This window comes from Prinia subflava, chromosome 1, assembly GCF_021018805.1.
Source record: "Prinia subflava isolate CZ2003 ecotype Zambia chromosome 1, Cam_Psub_1.2, whole genome shotgun sequence".
NCBI lineage: Eukaryota > Metazoa > Chordata > Aves > Passeriformes > Cisticolidae > Prinia > Prinia subflava.
This window is the reverse complement of record NC_086247.1, coordinates 98,318,894-98,337,367: the sequence shown is the minus strand read 5'-3', so window position 1 is coordinate 98,337,367 and position 18,474 is coordinate 98,318,894. Positions and strand designations below refer to the sequence as shown.

The following is an 18,474-nucleotide window of genomic DNA, read 5'->3' as shown; positions in this document are numbered from 1 at the left end:
CAGTCCAGAGAATTTTGCTGTAGAGAAGTGGATGGAAAATCAGCATTTGCAGATCCTAGCACCTGTTGTGCTCAAATAAGTGGAATGAATTATCATTTGAATGTACTGTATCCCACTTTAAGTTAAGAAGAAAACTTGGACAATACAATTCTTCATATTAGGTTAAATGAATCCCAGCAAATGTGTGTTAACAGATTCACACAGAAGATCTGTGTCAGAGTGAAAAACCAGGCTTGGGTTTCTCATTCATCCTCTTTAGATCACTGCTAAGAGTTATCAACAACTTCACTTACCCTCTGTTCCTAAATAACCCCAAGTCTTTACCTTTATTAGCCGAGCCATATCAAATTAAGTGTATCTACAGTGTAAACAGGTTCTACTTTGGATAATTATAATCTCATTAATAAGCAGAAACTGTAGTAAACTCACTATATATTCAGGATGCCAAGTCTTTTACTTACCACTGTGCCTGTCTTGAAAAGGAGGTAATGGACTGTCTGTGTGACATCTGCAGCATGCATTAAGTTGTGATAAGGATTTTTGTGTTTACTGTAGCCAACCTCCAGAGCTTCCACAAAAGACACCAAGGCAGAAATAGGAATCTAAGTAAACCAGCACAGAATTAAAGAAAGAAAAAAAAAAAAAATCAACAAGAAACCACCAAAACCAAAAACAAGCAAGCAAGCAAACAATCAGCTTTAATGCTAGCATTCACACAGGAGTATTTTGATAAAAGGTTCTCAAACAGCCATCTGTACTTCACAAAACAACAAAATGCCAGAACATCTGAAACAGTCACTCAAGAGAGAGAGTGAATTCAGGTTAGTACTTCAAACTGTTTTTTCCATCCATAATTACATTACATGTGACTCATTCCCACAAATAAATACACAGAAATACATATATTATGTATATAACTAAATGTTGTCTAGAACACATACAATATGAAATGTAACAGCAACTGCTGGATTGATTGCCATGGAGAAATATTTCTAAATAGATTGCAAGCAACAGCCTGTTACCTTCATGATCCACTGGAATATATCTCTGCTTTACAATTCACATTTAAGATTTTCTAATGAAACACGATATAGCAAATCTTAGATACTCTAAGAGGGCTATCATTTATCAGACCTCTGGTTTTTCACAGCAAAATCCAGCCTACCCATCCTATGGGATTGCCATGTTTTTCTGACTCCAAGTAACTGAAATCACCTGACAAAATGCAATTCAGGGGTTTTCTAGAAAGGAGACTATGCCAAGAGGTAACATATGCAACTGGTAACATAGGTTCTCCTGTTTCATCTGCTCAGACAGGAAATACATTAAACACTAAGGTTTCCATATAGAAGATCACTGGTCTTCTCCTCTTAGGTACATATAAGCAGAGGATGCAGTTCTGAGCAGACATCTTGATGTCTTATCAGGCATAGGAAGTTCCTGAAAAATTATGAGATCTAGACACCTGTAAACTCTTTCCAGTCAGAGTGGGAAATTTCCTGGGAAACGAAAATGTCAGTAGTGGAAGGGATGACAGAGTATCTGCATGGGGAGAGTGGTCAACAACTGGATGGCAATGTTTCCTCTTCAAAGCTGGAGGAAACCTCTGTAACAATTACAAAATTATAGAATAGTTTGGGCTGGAAGGGACTTTTGAAAGTCATTTGGTCAACCTGACCCTGCAATGAAAAGGGACAAGTTTAACTAGACCAGGTTTCTCAGAGTCCAATCTGATCTTGAATGCTTCCAGGGATGGGGCACCTACCACCTCTCTGGGCAACATTTTCCAGTGTTTCACCACTCTCACTATAAGAAAATCTTCTTTATAGCTAGTCTAAATCTATCTTCTTTTAGTTTAAAATCATTAACTTTTGTCTTACTGCAAAAGACCCTGAAAAAAAGTTTTCTCTCGTCTTTCTTACAGGTCCCCTTCAAGTAACAAAAGGCTGCAATAAACAATGCCCAGAACTTTCCCTTCTCCAGGCTTAACAATGCTAACTCTGTTGGCCTTTCCTCACAGGAAAGGTGCTCCAGCCCTCTGATAATTTCTGTGGCCATCCTCTACAATGGCTCCAACAGGTTCTTGTTTTTTCTGTGCTGAGAGCTCCAGACCTGGATGACCTGGATGTAGTACTCCAAATGGAGTCTCATGAGAGCAGAGTTGGGAGTAGAATCACGTTCTTTGACCTGCTGGCCAATGTAATTGGAATGAGTTTGAATTTGCTTTCATATTCTCTTGTTCTCTTTTATGCCTGCATGCTTGAGGATCCTATAAAGCTCAGGAAAATGACACTATCATTCTTAGAGAATCAAACGCAGTATTTCCCATGGATTTCATTTGGAACCCCCATCTAGTTCATGGTGCCTCATTGCAACTGAAAATACTACTTTCAATTGTCACATATGGTCTTGCTTATTAGGGAAAGTGCAGTGTTTACAAATTCTCCAAAGATCACTAAAATTTCATTTTTAATTGAAAAAAAGCAGGATGAGAGGGAAGTTAAACAAAATTCAAGATGAATGAAGATAGCCGTCTTCTAACTACTGACCTTGAAACGGTTGATCAGATCATAGCGTGTGAGAAGTTCATAGAAAATAAATTTCAGTGCATGATCTCCACTGGCATCATTTAGTGCAAATACATCAAAGGACCACTTGTCTACATTCTGCAAGAGTATGTAGAAAAGACAGTTAGTATTATCATTCAATTTCTTCACTTTCTCTCACAATTTGAGAATTCTGTGATATAAATGTATAATTTCTAGTGATAGTGTGATAGTAGGGATATAAATGTATAATTTCTTTTTCAATAAATTCTTCATAATCCATTCAACTAATGCAGAATTGTTGTGACAGGTAAAAGAACTATAAAAGAATGGCCTCATAAAATCAGGCCTGCTCTGCTAAATTGCCAAAGTTAGCCTGTCACTTCTAAGTAATTTGCATGTTTCCATGTAAAAACAATCTTGGTATGAAAACTCATTAGCATAACAACCTACTCCTGGGTTGAAAAGCAAATGTACCTGCAATAACAATAACATCTGTTCCATGAGAACCCATTAAGGAAAAATGTAAACAACCTGAATCTTAGCACATACACACAAATCACCTTCTGACCAATAAATGAAGTAGTAAGAAAACTAAAAGCCAATAGGTGTTGCTCATGAGGTCTATGGAAACTGTATCAAATGAGTTGTGAAAATAAGGTATTGGCTTTTCCCACAATAAGAAAATGGAGTCTCGGCTAACTTATTTCAATACAGAATCATCAATGTACTCATAGTATCAGTATACTTATTAATATTGTGTGACTTGTGTTTAAGAAGCTTCCATTAAGAACATGTATGCTGCTTGTTTATTCTAAACATGGCAATTCTCTAAACTGGAATTTAATCACCAAAGAATGAATCCTAAAAGATAAAAATCCTGGTTTGCTTTAGCACCTGAGACATTGAGATGGTTCTATTTGGGCTAACAATTATATTAAAATCCAACCTTTATAACAGAAGAATAAATATCTAATTCCAGTTGGGAAAGTTACAGCCAGCTGTAAATGACATACTAGTGCTGCAGGCTGGTGTCATGGGTTTGCACTGGCCAGATGTTAGTGCACCTATGAATATATGTTTTTTCTCTAACAACTCCTGTGGGATGTGATCAGGAACAGAGCAGAGCAGGCTTAAATCTTGAAAACAAAAAAAAACCCCATCAAAACTTTATTAATTACATAAGAACAGGGACAGAAATACTCTTAAACACACACAGAGACAGAAATAAAAACTTCTTAGAACATTTCTTCTCCCAGTTTCTACCTCCCCACCCATCACTCTTCACAGACCAACCCCTGGGTTTTAGATCAAACAATCACCACTCAAAAACAAACTAATCTTCAATTCAGCAAGGGAGAGAGGAGTCTCTCTCGCACCACAAACTGTTCTTCAGAAAACACGGGTCCACCCCTTATGTGTTTCTATGTCACCCATAGCACTGCTCGGAGAAGTCTGCTAAGGTGACACTCTCTTTTTCCTATGTCCAGCGCTCTCACCGCTGTCTCATAGGCCAAAACTACATACAGGGCTTTTTAAGGATGCTGCATGCCGAGCTCTCCCCCTTTTTACCCAGGGGCCAGGGTTCTAGGAGCAGGTCTGCCCTGAGGGCAGAGGGCACCACCTCACCCTCCCCCTCTTTTCTCTGCTCGCTCTAACTCTTCAAGTGCCAGTCACTGTAGCAAAAGCAAGGGGCAGCTGCATCTACCTAAAAATGCAGTTTATGTTCAAAAGAGACTCAAGTTCAGTCCATGGCTGACATTATGCAAGAGAAGTCTAGCTCTAAGGCTACTCCTCTCATTCTTCCATCGAGTTCCTTCCAATCATGCTTTATCATCTCGGTCTCAGGCCGCTTCCCTCTCTCTGAAAACTACTAGTCATGAGAATCAATGTCTAAGAAAAGTTTCTTTCTGCCAAGCAAGGGTTAACAGTTTCTTCTCGGCAGGGTGCAAGCTCAGGCACTCCCAGGCTCGGCAAACCCCCACGTGGCTGAGCAACTTCTCTCGGAGTTTGGGGGGGAGGGGGGGGTGAGCACACACAGAAGGCACTTCCACAGTTTTCTACCCTTCCATCCTGGACGGGGCAGCTCAGTTCCAGTCCTGTCCCCTCTCTTCTTCCCCCCCCCCCCCGGGGGCTCTGGCTTACCTGAGCCGACCACGTGTTTCCCCTCCCCCACCCAGCCTCGTGGCCAGGCGGGGGAAGGAGACTGGAGACGTCTCTCTGCTGAAAACCCGGATCCGAAAAGAGGCCGAGCCTCTCAGACTCCTGCTTTTAACTCTTTGTGTCCTCAGAGGCGTGTCCAAACCTCCGAGTGACCAACCCAGGTGCCAGCAGAAAAGCTGATCACTGATTGGACTGCCCACATCCCCCTGGAAGAATTCACCTCCCCCCCCAACCACGACAGTCTCCACCCCTCGCCTCTGAGGACACACTGTCTTAAAATAACAACTAACATTACATCTATAAATTTACATCATCACTTAATTCATGCTTTGCTCTTGTTCTTCTTTGATCTTATCTCACAGTTTTCATTCTATCATTCTTTCGATTCTTTCCCGGTCAGGGAACCATGAATGTCATGGGTTTGCACTGGCCAGATGTTAGTGCACCTATGAATATATGTTTTTTCTCTAACAACTCCTGTGGGATGTGATCAGGAACAGAGCAGAGCAGGCTTAAATCTTGAAAACAAAAAAAACCCCACCAAAACTTTATTAATTACATAAGAACAGGGACAGAAATACTCTTAAACACACACAGAGACAGAAATAAAAACTTCTTAGAACATTTCTTCTCCCAGTTTCTACCTCCCCACCCATCACTCTTCACAGACCAACCCCTGGGTTTTAGATCAAACAATCACCACTCAAAAACAAACTAATCTTCAATTCAGCAAGGGAGAGAGGAGTCTCTCTCGCACCACAAACTGTTCTTCAGAAAACACGGGTCCACCCCTTATGTGTTTCTATGTCACCCATAGCACTGCTCGGAGAAGTCTGCTAAGGTGACACTCTCTTTTTCCTATGTCCAGCGCTCTCACTGCTGTCTCATAGGCCAAAACTACATACAGGGCTTTTTAAGGATGCTGCATGCCGAGCTCTCCCCCTTTTTACCCAGGGGCCAGGGTTCTAGGAGCAGGTCTGCCCTGAGGGCAGAGGGCACCACCTCACCCTCCCCCTCTTTTCTCTGCTCGCTCTAACTCTTCAAGTGCCAGTCACTGTAGCAAAAGCAAGGGGCAGCTGCATCTACCTAAAAATGCAGTTTATGTTCAAAAGAGACTCAAGTTCAGTCCATGGCTGACATTATGCAAGAGAAGTCTAGCTCTAAGGCTACTCCTCTCATTCTTCCATCGAGTTCCTTCCAATCATGCTTTATCATCTCGGTCTCAGGCCGCTTCCCTCTCTCTGAAAACTACTAGTCATGAGAATCAATGTCTAAGAAAAGTTTCTTTCTGCCAAGCAAGGGTTAACAGTTTCTTCTCGGCAGGGTGCAAGCTCAGGCACTCCCAGGCTCGGCAAACCCCCACGTGGCTGAGCAACTTCTCTCGGAGTTTGGGGGGGGGGGGGGGGGTGAGCACACACAGAAGGCACTTCCACAGTTTTCTACCCTTCCATCCTGGACGGGGCAGCTCAGTTCCAGTCCTGTCCCCTCTCTTCTTCCCCCCCCCCCCGGGGGCTCTGGCTTACCTGAGCCGACCACGTGTTTCCCCTCCCCCACCCAGCCTCGTGGCCAGGCGGGGGAAGGAGACTGGAGACGTCTCTCTGCTGAAAACCCGGATCCGAAAAGAGGCCGAGCCTCTCAGACTCCTGCTTTTAACTCTTTGTGTCCTCAGAGGCGTGTCCAAACCTCCGAGTGACCAACCCAGGTGCCAGCAGAAAAGCTGATCACTGACTGGACTGCCCACATCCCCCTGGAAGAATTCACCTCCCCCCCCAACCACGACAGCTGGTCAGTCAAGAGATCAAGAGGGGAAGTTCACTTCTCAGCTCCTACATCTGAAGTTCAAAGTTTAATCTTCTTGCAGGAGTTTGAGTTCAAATGTCAAATGTTAGGGAAGGCTGTGGAAGGTGACAGCATTCATTATCTAGCAAGAGATGAAGAGAAACACCAATTCTTTCTAAATGCTCAGTTTCCTAGTTTTCTGTCTCTTCTTAACCTTGGGGACTTGTTATATATGTCAACAAGCAAATTCACAGATGGAGGTTATTCTGCTCATCATTACTGGAAGGCACGACATTTTTGTAGCCACAGATAAGCAGAAGTCTGTACTGCAGACATTTTAAGTGACTACAGGTTCTGTGTTCAGTACCTGTGTATTTGCTAGAAATATAGAAAGCCTAGAAAAATTCCTGTCATGGTGTAAGCATCAGAAAAGGCTGAAAAATTAAATTCTAAAGCATGCAAATCCTTTGGCAGTAGTTAATGCAAAGTTCCATCTCTAGCACTCTCAGGGTTGCTGTTCCCCGAGATTCTCCTCGGGGTTGCTGTTCCCCGACGTAATAAGGTTTTCTCCCAAGGTTGCTGTTCCCTGGGAGTCCTCGGGGCTGCTGTTCCCCGAGGTAATAAGGTTTTTCATCTTCTCTAGCCCTAAGTGTTTCACGCCGGAGCCAGAGACGACAAGCTGAGTCCACCAGTGCATGTTTCCAAGGTTGTTTATTCTTCATTATCTCTCAGTTCTTTCTCAGCTCTGCCAGGCCTCCCTGGCAGGGTACATTATCTTAGTTCTTTCTCAGTTCTGCAAGGCATCTCCAGCAGAGCAGGACATGCGGCGGACTGGGGCGGATCAGAGAGTCCTGGACCTTTTGTATCATTTCTCTGACCCAACCACCATTCACAACATACTTTTTATTTACAGAATTTTACCAATACTCACTACCTATGTTAACATGTCATTTCTATTCTAAACCAATCCTTGTAATACAACTCAGCAGAAAATGGGGGAAAAGAACAAGAACAAGGAGGAGAGGACCACTCCCCAATTCCTCCATCTTGCCTCTTCAAACCCATATACTAAAAATCCTAGATTCTACATTTACATCCTATGATAAACTAACTACGACTGATTTTGAACTCTCTCAGCTTGTGATTCTTCATACAATGTAGGCATTCACTCCCATGGCCAGGGATCAGAGGCAATGTCCTCCTGGGCTCTGTGTGAGGCTGGCTGACCCCCTTGTACAGATCCCAGACCCCCCTGTCTGGTCTCCAAACCCTCCAGGGTGGCCAGAGGGATATTCTGGACTCCGACATAGCACTAGACTGATGAACAGCAGATAACCACAGCGTACTATGTAAATATGTCTGTATGAATGGTTTGTATAGCCACTGTTCAAATGAAAGAAAAGGCTGATTGTCCCTTTTATGGCAACCAGTCTTATATCTTCACATCCATGTCATACAGAAAGGCAACAGACTACTGCAGTAAAAAAATTAGTATAAAATATATATATAAAGAGAGAGAAATGCTGTGCACTCAAAAAATATGCCAAACTTCTCATCCACTGAAAAAGTGAGACAGATTATGCATCTAGAACATGCACTGCTACAGCCTGCATTTTTTTGCAGAAGCTGCAGCATTTAATTATTTTATTGAAACCAACCTCTGTCACAAAGCTGTGATTCCACAGCTTTGGATTATTAAGTTACATGTCCTCTTGACCACAGCAACAAAAATGAGACTTTATAGTTAAAAAATAAGCTTGTTTCGACTTCATTTCATCTCAGTTTTGTCCTTATTAACATGACTCTGGGGGGAACATTGATTACGGCAATTGAGAACAGCTGAAGATGTGTATCTGGTACATTCCTACATCCTTTTGCATGCTTAAATCATCAGGTCATTTTACAGAGCACACTAAGCAGTCAGGTAGCTGTAAGGGCTTTTTAATTGACCTTACTGAACTGAATCAAGCAACAAAACACACATTTTCAATGGAGAAGATGGGACTGAGAAATTTAAGATGAAATACTATTTTTAAGACAGAAGACTTCACAGAATCCTAGAATATGCTGAATTGGAAAGGATCCACAAGGATCAGCAAGTCCACCTCCTAGTCCTTCACTAGACATCCCCAAGTGTCACACCATGTGCCTGAGAGCATCGTCCAAATGCTTCTTGAATTCTATGAGGCTTGGTGCTGTGATCACTTTTCTAGGGAGCCTGTTTTGACTTCTTCAGAGTAACTCCCATTTCAAGCAAATCCATCACCAAACCCAAAAACATCCAGGCAAAGGCATGTTCTCAAAACAGTTTTGGAAATAATAAATTCTAGAGTGCACAGTGGCCAGGTAGGTGCTATTTCACTCTAAGCAAAATTAGTCAATGACTTTGTTGTTATTGGTTTGTTTTAACTTACTCTCGCATGACCACTTCTTTGTACAACCTAATCATTTGAAAACAAAGAAAAAAGGGAGGAATTCTGTAAGGCTTAAGTCAGCTGAGAGTAGATGATGAGCCCTCCACTGTCATGTTACTGCTGAGGAACTCAGGAGAAGAGCTACCAGTTATAGATATCTTTCCTCAGAAGCTGGCTATGGAGTGTAGTTGCAAAAGAAGAATTTACATCCCATTTGCAGGACTGGAGCTAGCACATGTCATCATGCATTTGGAAAGAGGTGTGCATGGACACTGACTCTGTATGTGAAAAGTACATTTGATCATTCTTCTTGCAATTCCTCCAGATCTTTTGATGAGTTCTACTATTCCAAATGAAAATGATACCTTAACTGTAAATCTTTCTAGTGGTGGAGAAATGCTGCAAGATGTCTTAATGAGTTTTACACTTAATATCCCTGTGTATTGCCCCACTATATCACCTTTTTTCACCATTGCATGGCATGGCTAAACCACATGCAATATGTAATCTGCAAAGATGTGTAGGCAGCTGGTTGCTAACTTCTGTTTGTAGTCTTGATAATTCCTGCCTAAGTCAAGAATCTTGCAATTGGCCCAGGGATTGAAGCTTTGTTTATTTTTCAGACTACTTCTGACTAATTGTTTTCCCTCTGAAACCTCAAAGCTCACAGAAGAGTCCATTTTCATAAACTGATTGTCACTTTGAAGACCTGAAGCTGAACAGTGCAAGAAATTCTCTCATAGCAACAGATCCTTTTCCTTCTCTATCTCTCTCCATCTGTGTTTTCTTTTCTTTCCTGTGGGGTGTTGTGAGTGATTCCTGAATCTTAATTTAATCACTGTAATCTTGAACAGAATTGCAACCTTCGCAACCTGAAAATGGCCACAGAGTTAAACTTCATTTGTTCTTTTATTGAAAGGATAATCCCTTAGGCCAGTTAAATGATTAATGTATGAGAACTAACTGAATGCCAGAGAGAAGGAAAGGCCAAGTATTAAGGCCCTCTTTATCACATCAAATATCACAGAATAATCTGATGCTTTGTGCAGACCCCCCTTCAATATCTTCTATTAGAATTACCTTTAGCTCTCCAATTACAGCTGGTGGGTAGCTCAAGCCGACCATATTTGAAGTACGCCTGTACATTCTACCAAGATGAAATAGATAAAGCAATACATAAATAGAATTAAAAGAAATAAAGCAAACAATCAACAAAACTCATAAAGCAATAGACCATTACAGGACACCTGATTTAGCCCAGAAAATTCTAACTGGAATATGGACCCTTTTTCTTTCCATTTTGTTCCTAACTTGCCCAATATTCTCAATACTATTCTTATTGTACAGCTTAATTTGAGATTGTACATTCCCCAGTATCTCATAGCTTGAACATGACAAAGAATTGGCCAGTACCTGGTCTTCATCAGATGGAAAGGCTACACTCAACTAAACAAAATGTCCCCCATTTTCCACTACACATAACTGTACTGACTTTAGTTCTTGTTCCGTTAGTCCTTGCTGGCCAACATGCAAGCTAATTCTGAGTGTACTTCAGAAACCATTTGTATGCAATGAATCAACTCCAGTGTGATACAGCTGTTACTTTTGTCTGCATGTTTTCAAGATTGGTATAAAACCTTTTGGAGGTTTGCCATGTGTGCGTGTTTCAGGGAGTGAGAGAAAAATAACAAGGCAATAATCAACACCTGGGACCATATTAAATAAATATGTAATGTAACAGATTTTAAACTTGATTATAAAGTATATTTTATACAGATTATAAAGTATGTACAAGTTTTCAAAGTTGTTCTCAGGACACATTGTGCTTAATAGGATTTGGTAAATGCAGAAACTGTCATAGACAGAATGTCTTTCCCCAGGCCACCCTTTTTTTGCCCTAATGCACTGTAGGACTAAAAGGATGGAAAGCTCTCTTCTCCCATCTGAAATGATCCTGTGCAAAGTCTTCCTTCACTGCCATTTTTTCTTTGTCATATTCTGCACTCAGAACTAAAAAAAGTACTTCCCCTTTGGAGACTTATACTCACCCATTTCCAAATTATAGAATTTCTTATCCCTTCCTTTCTCTAGTCAGAAGCTCCATAGCATTCTCTTAAGAGGCAGAACCTCTTTCCCTTATCTCCTCCAGTGCCATATTACATCTAAACACTTTTTTCTTTGTGTCATAGGTTTTCCAGGTCAGCTGGAAAACAGCCTACTGAGCCAGTTTTTTGCATTTACTTCCTTGTTGACCAAGTCCCCCACTGGGAGAAAGGGTTAATTCAAAAGTAGCCTGTCAAACCTTGAAGAAATCTGTCCCAAGGAGAAATTGGAGGCTTAGTCTTATTACAGTTTGCTGTCACTCAACACATGTACAATAACTTTGGTGCACAGATAAAAGTATTGGCTATAGTCATGACAAAGGAGGCTTCTGTGTGTCTTTGTGGATTGTGGTCCACTATCTGATATTCATAACTTCCTGCACGGAGGGCTGTTAGACTGTCACTCCAATTCTGATAAACAGTGGAAGGTGCTCTGCTCTTCCATTCCTGACTTGAATTTTGCTATGACAAAATTACCCCAGAGATCTGAGAGCTGCTGTCTTTCAGGCTGTCCAGAGAACGTTGACAGTTTCAGATGTGCCAGCCCTCCTTCTGGCTAGAACAAAGAAGGTCACTGAAGAGTGGTCACTTGACAAGAAAAGGTAAGATTAGAAGTGAGACCAAATTAAAATGAATGAATGTTTTAAAGGGTTAAAAAAGTAAAATCAGTTATAGCAACAGCTTGTGATGTAAATCACAAGAGGAAAGGCTGAGAGCACTCAATGGCTTTTTTGAAATCCTCCCTGAGCTCTAAAATTTTCACATCAGTTTTGATCTGTACTTCATTCTAGTAATAACATGGTGAAGGATCTTGTTCTGTATCTTAGTACTCCTTCATAAGAAATACTAGACCACAGAGGTAAACAGAAGCAAGGGAGAGTTTGATCTGTCCAAATTTTAAATGATGTCACTCCTGACCTAGTACTATGCAGAAGTGTATATTGTCTGTCAAAATTATACCAAGTGTGCTATTACATCTGTACTATAGTAAGAACAGGGGGTAGGTATTGTCTCAGTTTGTAATCTTTTACTAAATCTCAGGTTTTTAGGCATTGCCCAGATCTGTGTAGAAACATTAACAGAAGCACATTAAAGTGATCTTCATTCAGTAGTCTTCTACTAGTCCTCTAGGACTTCTGGCCTAAGATACTCTCCTCCACCCTCTGTCATTGTGCCATCACATACTACAGGTGAAATCTGCAGTACCTGGGTAGTTACTAGAACAAAGTAATTACATGACACCTTACCTTTCCACAAATATCCCAGCTTGCACTGCATGGACGATACTCCTGAACCGGGGTTTTTCCTCAGTCCTTTTGAGCATCATCCCCATTTGCCGTGTGAAGGTAGAGGCCAACCAGTCACGGACCTCTGAGGGCACAGAGTCAGACCGGATATCACTGAGTTCATCTTCTGTGTCCAGTAAACGCCTAGAACGATGAGGAAACAGAATGGTAAACAGATTCCCTTAGAGAGCACTACGACATTACTAACAAAAAAAGAAACTCATATATATTCTATTTAAAGCAGCTGTTAAAAGTCCTTGATTCATCAGCCCTAATAAAACACAATAGTTCAAGTCTTCAACTGTTTGTTTATTCTTATGTACTTACATTTCAGATTGTGAAACTCACTACTAGGCTGAGAATCAAGAAGTATCAGGCTTCTGAAGCATATCTATATGATCATCTACTGACTTCACATCTTCAGCTCATCAATATTTCTGGACTTTCTGCTTTTCAAAGTTAATTTATGCTAATTTCTAGGAATTCCTAGCTTCTGAATTAGTAACATACCGTTCTCTCCCATTCTGGTCATCTATGTTGACTCTACAAGTGCATTTATCACTGGGTAAATGGCATGTAACCAAGACAGGCAACTCCTCTGCAATGTCTTGAGTAATTTTTTTTATTATTTCAAAGATATCACACAAGTGAAAAATTTGACATTATTGAGAAGAAATAGTCAAGTAGAAATTTAGAAACTGTCAGAAAAAGTAAGATACAATTACTATGGAAATGTTTCTCTGAGAAAAAGTATATTACATTTATGATTGGTTTTGATCTCCTTTCCTGTCCCGGGAAACTTGAAGAAGCTTTTAAATGAAGGATGGAAGACCTGTTCTACACAGAATACAATATTCTAATGATTAAAATCATAATGTCTATGAATAATAAATCTTGGCTCAACCTACTTTCACAATTGACATATAAATTACAACTGATGCTAGATATGAGTGCTGATGCTGTAATTAGCTCACCTAGTTTCATCAATGTATACTGACTCAAGAACAGTCGCTGCATATTCCAAATTCTTCTTTAGATCTACAACTGAAGCTTCCCCTCTCTCCAATTGCTTTACCAAAGACCGCAATCTAAAGAAAAGGAAAACAAAAGTCTGATTAGTATAAAGCAAAATAGCTTGAGAGTGAGTGTCAGTTCCTAGGATGAGACCTAGCACACACCTTGACAGATGAAAACTTTTGGCTGTCTACAAGTTTTTTGAAGATACATACATGAAATCAACAAAAATTACTTTTCAAAGATCAGTTATAATGATGCCAGGCAAATATATGTAAGTCCACGAGTTATCACAGAATCATACAATCACAGAATGATAGAATATGCTGAGTTGGAAGGGACTCATAAGCATCACTGAGTCCAACCTCTAACTCTAGACAAGACACCCCAAGAATCATACCATATGCCTGAGAGCATTGCCCAAAGGCTTCTGAACTCAGACTCCTTCAGTTCTGTCACTAGTCCACTTCCCCTCGTGATATTGTTGAAGACAATGAGGTCTCCTCTTAGTCTCCTCTTCTCCAGGCTGAACAGATCATGGGATCTCAGTCACTCTTTATGAAGCTTCCCCTCCAGATCTTTCATCATACTTGTGGCCCTCCTATGGACACTTTCTAATAGTTTAATATCTTTCTTATATTGTGGTGTGCAAAACTGTACACAGTACTCAAGGTGAGGCCATACTAGTGCAGAGCAGGGCAGGACAATCACTTCTATTAATCAGCTGTCTGTTCCCTACTCAAAACTGAAATAACTGAAAATAGAAATCACTTGAAATTCAGCACAGGAGCTAAGGGAGGACAATTTCAATCCAGCCATAAGAAGGAACTTCTTGAATAATATCTGTTAACAAATGACTGTTATTCCTCATGATTTATGTACACATGTAAACCCGTACTAGAATATACTTAGAAACACTATTGTAGAAAAACTATACAAGGTTGGGAAATGTTATGAATTTCATTAGATCAAGCAACCACCTTTAGACTATCCCATGTATATTAAACAGAACTCATTACTTTCACATCCAAACAGTAAGATTGCTTCCTATGCCTCCCCATTTCTTCCCCCCATGTATGGGGAATGAGCAGATATGACCTCTTAACTCGCTACCAGAAACATTGTACACATGCCACAGGAATCAATATTACAGAAAGAACATGACCTTTGGCTTATCCTGACTTTTATTTAATTGATATAAGTATCTGGCAGCTTTATGCTGAATTCACTCAAAATTCAGGTTAAATAATAGCACAGTAAGTAATTATCATTTAATGGAGCCAACATTCTTCATTGAAGAAGATTATGCAAAGTACTATGTGCATCAATAATTTAGAAAAACAGAAGTACCGTTGTTTCTCGCACCATGTGAAAAAATTACACTGTCTTTGTCTTACCATCCAGTATCTCTAACTATTGCTGATTCATTGAGTTACAGCAGCTGCTCCCAATTAATTGTACTAAATAAGAGCCTGGTGATAGTTGCCTTTAATATATTCCATATATTGTGATGGTGTATAATTCTGAGTTTTAATACCCTATGGTTTGTTCCCTTTCCCCCATCCGGGCTGGTGGTTTAGCCTGGGTTGTGTCCATCCATTGGGTTGTCAGTCTTCTCTGATACCTACCTCCTACTCCTGAATGTTCTCTGTCAATCTTCCTGAGTACCAGCCCCTTCCTGGACTACCTTGGGGACTATTCCTTGGGGAATCCCCTATTCTTTGAGGTTCCACTGGTCTGTTCATATAAATCTCCTCACATTAGCCTCTCCATTGGTTTGTGTTCTGTAAACCCCACCTTGTGTCCCTCCCCAGTCTTCTCCGTATTGGCCCCTTGACCCCAAACTCCACCCTGATTCTGCTCCTTAAAACCTACAGTCCTGCCTTTATTCCCTGTACTTGCCCCTGCTCTGCATTTGAGTTACGTTAGGTTAATAAAGTATTTCTCGGATTTCCATGCAAAGCCACTTTGCTCCTTTTTACACTGATCCAGTGGCGACTACTTATGGCTCTCAGGACCCTGGGGGGTTGCATCATGCCTGCACCCCCACCAAATGCCATATCAACCAGCATAACGACAATATATCAGGGTTTTTAAAAATAATCCTAAATGGACTGAAGGGAATCCACATAAATTTATTAGCTGAAAAATTCTGCTTCAAGGTAGTCGAAATAATTTTTAAAGTCAATCAAGTTCACCTGTAGCACTTAGGAACGTGATTTAAGTGAGAGCTTGGCAGTGCTCTGTTAATGGTGAGATTCAATGATCTTAGTGGTCAACTCTAAGATGAACTCATTTGTGGTACATTCCTTTGAGAGCCAGCTCAAATAGTTTAAAAAAAGAAGTAAAAGCAACAACAAACTTTATAAATTAACAAAGGACTAATCAGAAGTAGACCTGACTGCATAAAAGCCAGCTTCAGTATACACGCAAAAAGACAAAGAGTTGCTCCTAAAGTTTGGAAGGTAAACATCTGCTGAACTGAAAGACAAAACCCTGCCCTCTGATTTTCAGCACATTCCTCACTCTTCTCTGAAAAACCACCATAATTACTGGTAAGAAATCGTTACTAAGTTTGAGAAGGAGTGAACTGTATCAAATTCCTACACAGAAACAGGTGTACATCTGCCATTTCACTATAATGTACAAACTTGATAAATCTGATATTCTGAGAGTCATATCAGAGTTAGAGAGCATATGCCGACTATCTAAGCATGAGCACATAGAGGGTCTGACAGATGCCCCGCAACAGTATCTGTCTGCCTGTTGGGGTGTGAAAAACCTGTAAAGCAAATATACAGGATACATAACACTGTCCAAAAGTATCCAGAGCAGACTAAATGTAGTTATGCATGTAGTGCATATGTGCAGTAGTTTCAGTCAGCTGGGCAGACAGATATCTCTACAGTTTGCATAGCAAATCCCTGAAACCCATTCCAACGAGGATTGGTGGGAGAGGTACAGCATACACAGGAAATAACCCAGAACCTCACCATCTCTTTTTACAACAGTCAGCAGGTATTATTCATTCCACAGTCTCCACATCTTAATCTAAGGCTCTGCATATATAGAGAATGTATATACCACTGAGGAAAAGACAAAACATAGAAAGCCAGATCATGTAGTAATACTCAAAACGAAACTGAAAATAGGGTAACTGGTAGCCTGTGACCCAATGAATTTGCACTAGGCTGGATAGCTATCTTCTGTCACTACTTTTGTATACAGAAAAAAATGCAGGTCACAACATTCAGAGGAGATAAAAACATAGGTTTGCAAAGAGCAAACACACAGTACTGCTACACTGGCATTTTTACTCCAAAAAAATTATAAGCAATTTCCCAAGTAATTGCTTTGTCTTCTTCATATTTCCTGAAATATCCTTCTTCCTTTAAATAAAAATACAAACATTAAAAATTTTAAGTAATCAAGATTTCATTATTATTAGAAACACAAAAGTGCAACAATGATAAGTTCAGCAACCTTGGCAGGATGGTAAAAAGCTTGTTTCAACTCACCTTGATTCAGATAAACTTTTAACAACCTCAGTCAACTATAAGTGAAATTAAATAGTTTAGGCTTTCGCTTCCCATTTATAAATTCCTTCATGTGTATTGAAGGAAGTCCTGTGCTGGAACTTTAGCAAGCTTCAGCTTACTGAATGATTTTCAATAAAACAACAGCCTAGGCACTTATTCAGCACCAGGTCCTATAAATTATCATCTCCCTGTCCTCCTAAAGAAATCTCTAAAGGATGTGCACTCCTTCAATATAGAAACACTTCCCCCATTCTCAGGTTCTGAACTTTCTGAACTGAATGAGAACATATAAGCAGTTAATAGGATGGGTCATGTTTGGGGTTTTTTTAATGCAAGTCAACTACTTCACCTAGCACAAACCTGTTATAGAAATCGGGTACACAGATGCTCATGGAAGTCACTGGATATGGATATCAATGATAAACCACCTGCCTGTCATATACTTCCTCAAGAAAGGGTGCACTGCCTCTTTGATGTGCCTGCCTTCCGCCACTAGTGAGAGAAATGAGCCAGGAAAATATCTTAGGTGATCATTGTGGTTTCACATAGCTAAGATGAGGTGAGATGACTCATTCCACTGAATAAATGTGAGAGCTGAACAAGGATAAATTTCAGATGTGAGAAAGAAAGGCTGCTATATTCTTTTTTCATAGCCAGAAATCTTCTAATTGATATTTCCAAAAGCAAGGCTTCCTGTTGGCAGACTAGTTCTTTCTTAGATGTTATTGTGAATTAGTTTTTTGGGGAAACTGCTCAAACACAATGCAATCATTGAAATTTTCAACAATGACATCCAAAGACAGCAAATGAAATCTTCCAGAATTAAGCATTTTCAAATCACTGTTTCCTTTTATTAAAAAAACCCTCCATTATGACACATCAGACATAAATTTAATTATTTTTAATTTGCATCTTTAAACAGAGGTACCTGAAATAAACTGTCAATAAATGTATTTAATATACAATGGATGGATAATATATGATACATATAATAAAACCGTACACAATAATATCACCGTCCCTGGACTTAGGAGAGCAGACTTTGGCATCTTTGGGAACCTGTGTCATAGAGACCCCTGTGGTAGAGCCCTGGTGAGCAGAGAGGCTCAAGAATGCTGGCAAATATTCAAGGATTTCTTCCTCCAAGTTCAGGAATGATGCACCTCAACAAGAGGACAACGGGCAAAAATGCCAAGAGGCATCTATACATGGATGAGGAGTTGCTGAGCACCTCAGAGATAAAAAAGAAGTTTAGAGAAGGTAGAAGCAAAGACAAGCTAAAGCCTAGTTAAAATTGAGTCTAGCCAGAGACATCAAAGACAGAAATAATTTCTACAGGTATCTTGCTAACAAAAAATCAACTAAGGATAATGGGGGCCCTCTGTAGAAGGAAGTGGGAGATCTGGATACCTGGATAAGCCTGGAATATGGAGAAAACAGAAGTTCTCAATGAATTCTATGCCTCAGTCTCCAAAAACAAGTGCTCCAGCCACCCCACCCAAGTCATGAAAGGAAAGTGCAAGGACTGGGAGAATGAAGACTCTAAGCCGTCTGTAGGAGGGAATCAAGTTCAAGACCATCTAAGGATGGTCCATCTAAGGAAACGGAATGTGCACAAGTCTATGGGATCT

The 18,474-nt window shown here is 40.3% G+C and overlaps 1 protein-coding gene across 16 annotated transcripts in view; it reads right to left on the bottom strand.

Moving 5' to 3' along the window:
- The window catches only part of PDE1C (phosphodiesterase 1C), a 261,099-nt gene that overhangs the window by 65,951 nt on the left and 176,674 nt on the right, over positions 1-18,474 (bottom strand). For 15 of the 16 annotated variants that reach the window (XM_063404870.1, XM_063404829.1, XM_063404836.1 and 12 more), the window contains 5 exons: positions 13,265-13,378; positions 12,252-12,434; positions 9,983-10,049; positions 2,550-2,666; positions 462-602 (listed from right to left, as the gene is read on the bottom strand). In XM_063404870.1, coding sequence (XP_063260940.1) covers positions 462-602; positions 2,550-2,666; positions 9,983-10,049; positions 12,252-12,434; positions 13,265-13,378 — 622 coding nt within the window. Of the gene's footprint in view, positions 1-461; positions 603-2,549; positions 2,667-9,982; positions 10,050-11,481; positions 12,206-12,251; positions 12,435-13,264; positions 13,379-18,474 lie in introns of those variants that run through there. The other variant, XM_063404924.1, reaches the window with a different exon arrangement.